General features: G+C 50.4%; 1 protein-coding gene across 1 annotated transcript; it reads right to left on the bottom strand.

The window, feature by feature from the left end:
• Positions 1–297: 297 nt before the first annotated feature.
• Positions 298–4305, bottom strand: LOC149327787 (DNA-binding protein inhibitor ID-1-like). The gene is made up of 5 exons (XM_089563999.1): positions 3643–4305; positions 1829–2216; positions 1591–1693; positions 1162–1290; positions 298–498 (listed from the first exon to the last, which is right to left on the bottom strand). The coding sequence occupies exons 1-2, from the start codon at positions 3979–3981 to the stop codon at positions 2148–2150; spliced, it is 408 nt and encodes a 135-aa protein (XP_089420125.1). The 5' UTR covers positions 3982–4305; the 3' UTR covers positions 298–498; positions 1162–1290; positions 1591–1693; positions 1829–2147.
• Positions 4306–4804: the final 499 nt, after the last annotated feature.

Here is a 4804-nt window from a genome sequence, read left to right as displayed (position 1 = left end):
GGACAAGTGTGTATCACCCCTATGTGTTCTTTTTGTTGCTTAGAGCCTGATGTATTTATTTCTACGTTCCGAGCAATAAATCTTTAGTTGAAAGTCAGCGCTTGTCTTTGTGTATCTTCCTGTGGTCCTTGTCTTTTCGCGCTGTTCTTCTTGAACGTGGCTAATACGCCAGGCGAGCATTCGTTCCCTGCACAGGCCAGAACATGCACTCAAACACCACCGGTACGCATGTAGTGTTTTTTTTTTTCAAGGAAACATGCATACGTAGGCAATAATGAAGCCTCTTTTTTCTTTTTTTGCACCGGGCAACTGCAGGCGGTTTTATTGGCATTTTTGACGATCTTTTTCTTCGCCTAAACCACAGCGATCACTTCAGGGCCCCGTTGGAACTGGCTTCTTCCTTTTCTTGGACTGTTCCCGAGTGGCTAGGTGTCTTGCGATAAGTGCAGGGAACCGCCATTTTCGCTTAGTTATTTCCTGCTTCATCAGGACGGCCGCCTGCAAAAAAGTGAACAAAAACATGCAAAGGTCAGAGACGGAAATTCGCTTCTTGGAAAGACGACGTCTTCAGGTATCTGTACTGCAAGTTTCTCTTATGCAGCAAAGAAGAAAAAGAAGCATTTTTGTGCTCAAACAAACTTCGCGGCGGATCATAATGCTCATACTGTTTATAAAATGCTCGAGAAAAGATACACTGCACCTTATGCTGAAACCAGCCCACAGTTCTTGGAATCTTTAGCGCATCTAATGGCTGAGCAGCAGCAGTTCTGACGATGGCTCACAAGTGAATAGAGGTAACGCAGCTGGCGGGCAGTGAGCTTCTTAGCCCGTAAAATTAAAATCTCTATATGTGCTGCTTCTCACAAGTGGGTCTCCACATACAGCTTTTCAAAGTTATATAGCTTATAGTTTCACAGCGTAAGCATATTCGCGTCGCATCACTTGCAACGTAAATGCAGAGCGCTGGCGCTTTATATATTTTTTTCATGCATTTTACACCCAATAGAAAGGCCAGAACTCTTGAATGAGAGTGTTGCTGCATGGACGCCGGTTGTTAGATTATAAACGAACTTCTCTTGAGTGCACTTTAGCTTACGATAGGTGCTTATGTCAGTCATTCTGTGCATTAGGAACAAACCATGTAAGCACTGGTACACTTACCGGTGACTGCAACGCACGGACGCTTGTTGTCCAAGAGACTGCGACTACCGCCTTCGACCAAGCTCAGCTGACGCATGTTTACTGGAAGACCAAGCCACGAACGCCGGCTTTCGGGATGCTGTGAGGTCACTGCAAACAAATAAGCAAAAGGGCACATAAGAGATACAACCTAACAAAAATACATGTCACACGTTTTTATCAAGAATACATTCCATTATAAATTTGTAAAGAAGCAGCCATGGTATTTTACAAACTTCACAATTACCCCCCCCCCCCCCCCCAAAAAAAAAAAAAAGATAGGCCCATGTTTTTAATGCTGCGTAGTGTGCACGGTAGCCTCGTTTAGATGTGTGCCATTGTGACCAACACAAGTAACGTAAGCCACGACGACAGCTGTAAAACAGATAATTTCCCGAAACTGGTGCTCACCTGAAGGAGACGCTCCCATTATCTGGTGCCACGCGGTTCAGGTTTGTCGCAGCCAGTCAACCCAGATCACCATGCTTTGTTCTTGGCGGTATCAGGGCAGCACCTGAGAAAAAAACAACATGAGAGCATGTGTTAATAAATGCATAATATGAGGTCTGTCTGCAACCTACAGTATACCAGGGCATAAACAATACATGTCTTATGCCCTAAGCTAATACACTGTGATGAAGATACTAACCTCAATGCTAGCACCAGTCGTCGTAAGACCCGATGCTCTGCAGATCCACATTGTCCAGGTTCGCTTGGCGGCAGTACGCATGGGGCATTCTGGATTGTCTTGCTGTGATGACGTCTATCTGGAGGCGAGTTGAGGCCGGAGCTTGCTCCAGTTGCGTCGACCAGCTGTTTCGTCGTCTCCAGGGCTAGACGTTTTGGCCCACACTGGCGAAGCGAGCGGCCAGCCTTGGGACCCGGCCCGGGGCTGCCCTGTCAGGGAGTGCCGAGGCATGCCCCGAGCGGAGTGAAATGGAGACACTCTTCCGAGCGCCTCGCGGGTCCTAGCACGAGACTGGGCGCGGCGACGCCAACTCGCTGAGGTGTCCCACTACTTTTTCAGGGCTCGTCACCTGCAGAAGCAAAACAAACACGGCGAACGGCATGATGAGCGACGAACTCTTGGACGCAGCGCTAATGCATGGTAAACACAGCTGGAGGCCAGCATCACAGCAGAGTGACGCTTATGCAGACTTTGTGCACTCAGACAACATGACATTGTTCCGAAGGTGTTTACCTAGCAGAAATCAAAATCTAGACAATTATTATTATTCATCTTCTTGGCAGTTTCATTCTCTGTTATCCTCATTATTATGTACCTCTTCTAAGACCCAAGGATTCTTCCTGGGCACCTAAAATAAATATTTATGAATTGATTGATTGATTATAATGAAAGGGTAGGCTGTTCGTACCAACTAACTTCCCAGGAGCAAATCGTGGCGGTGAGGAACCCTTATTCCAGAGTAGAGGCTATGGTTGGCTGATTTTTACAGCAAACGGTATCTAGTTAACTTGGCTGTGCCTTAAGTTAACACTGGTTAGTAAACATCGAATGCCTTCACGAAGGCAAGGGTGAACTACGTACTTTACTCGATAAGATCAACCCGCGATAGAAGATAGTGAATGACTCAGGGACGACGTTCCAATAGAGGCGCACACGCTGCTTACTAGGAACGAGTGTCGCCGCCAATCCTCTGAAACATTTCGGCAAGTTATACAGAAAATCCGTTTCAGGAGAGCCTAATGTCTTGACAGTCTGACACGTTTGCTACAGGAACATGTTAGTAGCTGCAGTGCAGGACAACGGAAACGCCGCAAGCTGGCTTATCTATGGCAAGTGCCCGCAACATCTGATCAACCTCGGCAAGAGCCAAGTACGTCATCGCCGGAGCCATGACCTGCTGCGAGCGCTCACAACTGATGTTCAACACCAACGGCAAGAAGCGACTGCAAAAGTGAAACGCAGACCTCGCCATCGTTAATCTGATACAGATGTCAGTGGTGCTGCATGGGAGGTAAGCCCCCGGACTGCCACAATTCATTGCTACTGAAGTGGGAAATAGAAGTGGCACCAGCTACTCAACGACCAAGTTAAGAAAATCACAGCACCGTCAAAACTGCGTGCGAGGGCCTGGTGGACCTGGAAAGCCGGCCACCTAAGTAGCTCATGAATAGCTTTGAGAATGCAGCCCCTCCGCCCCTCCCCTCTTTTTTTTTTTTTGCGTTATCGGCAGCACTAATTCAGTGCTGGCCTACTACGAGTCGGAGTAGAGCAAAAAAAAAAACAAAAAACAAACGCGGCGAATAGCGCTAAATGTCCCGAATCCTTTCAAGTCAACTGTCAACCTGGCTCACTGCGATTCACTTTTTTCAACCTCAGTGAAGTGAAGACGTAAGATTGCAGTGCACATGCTGTGACATTTTGTCAGTCTAAAACAATCCAGGTGACAAAAAGAAAAGTCAAACCACAGACAGAGTAATAGTGAGCCGAAGACCTACCTCCTGCACAGAGAAGCTGTTCGTGGTGGCGTTGGCGGACGGTGGCAGTACGCCCAAAGGCTGGCGCACTGGAGCGGCGGCAGACACCGCGAGTGATGAACGGTTGGCGGGGTGCGTTTCGAGGGCCAGTTCTAGGTCGAGGATGTAGTCGATCACGTTCTGGATGATCTCCAGCTTGGAGAGCTTCTTGTTGCGCGGCATGTTGGGCACCAGTTCCTTGAGCTTGGCGAGCAGGGAGTGCATCTCTTCGTGGTTCAGGTCGCGTTCTTTGCGGCCGACGCGGCCCTCGGTAACTTTGGCCAGGCAACGGCTGATCGCTTGCTGGGTCTGTGCCTTCATGGTTAATCCGGGCGCCGCTATGAGAAAACCGAACAATAATCCGAGAGGAGAACGTTGCGCCACGTACTGGCGGTCAAGCCACCCGTTGATCAGGAGAGCTGGAAGTGACCCGAGCGCCGGTACGAGAGCGGGATGTTCCTGAGACCTCGCGACTACGACCGCTGACAGCGCCAGATAGTCGGTGGACTGGCCCGTGACGGCGAAACTCCAGCTTATATGCCGACGCGAGGGCGTTCGCCCCTGTACGAATCCGTGGGCGGAGCATTGAGGAGGTGTCAACCAATCAGAGCTCGCCGGCTTAGAGATTTGTAGTTCTCCGTTCAGCGGCCAGATGGCGACACCAGTTTGTTTCGAGACTCACTCGCACCCTCGCGCGCTGCTCTGTGCCAGTGGTGCCACTGCTTTCACTCGTTTTCTCTTTCTCTCCCAGTCGTGCTCCCCCGTCCAGTTTCCCACAAGGAACGCCGTTCCCCTCGCTACACTACCCGAGCGCCAGCCAGCTGTTCGGGTGGTGCCGTATGCCTTCTGCACTGCGCTGCCGCTCTTCGGTCAGGCTGCCTCCTCTGCTGCACCTGTGCGCGCCGGGCTCCCTTTCGCTTCGGGGCGCCGTGCCTTGTTGGCTCCCCTCCGGCGCTTCGATCACCCAGGGTCTCCTCTTCTATTTGCATCCGCTTGCTCATCCTCCTCCTCCTCCCTAACCTCCCTTTCCTTGCTCTCCTCTCTATGGTTCGCTATCTCCCTCGGCCGTGCCCGGGCTTTCTTGCGGGCCCCCCTGCCGATTTTCCTGAAACGGATTTCACTTCGTCGGACTTCGCTTTTAAAG

The sequence above is a fragment of the Amblyomma mixtum genome, chromosome 10 (genome assembly GCF_055824585.1).
Source record: "Amblyomma mixtum isolate Tamu chromosome 10, ASM5582458v1, whole genome shotgun sequence".
NCBI classification, from domain to species: Eukaryota; Metazoa; Arthropoda; class Arachnida; order Ixodida; family Ixodidae; genus Amblyomma; species Amblyomma mixtum.
The sequence above is the reverse complement of the archived record's forward strand: the minus strand, read 5'-3'. Positions and strand labels throughout refer to the sequence as shown.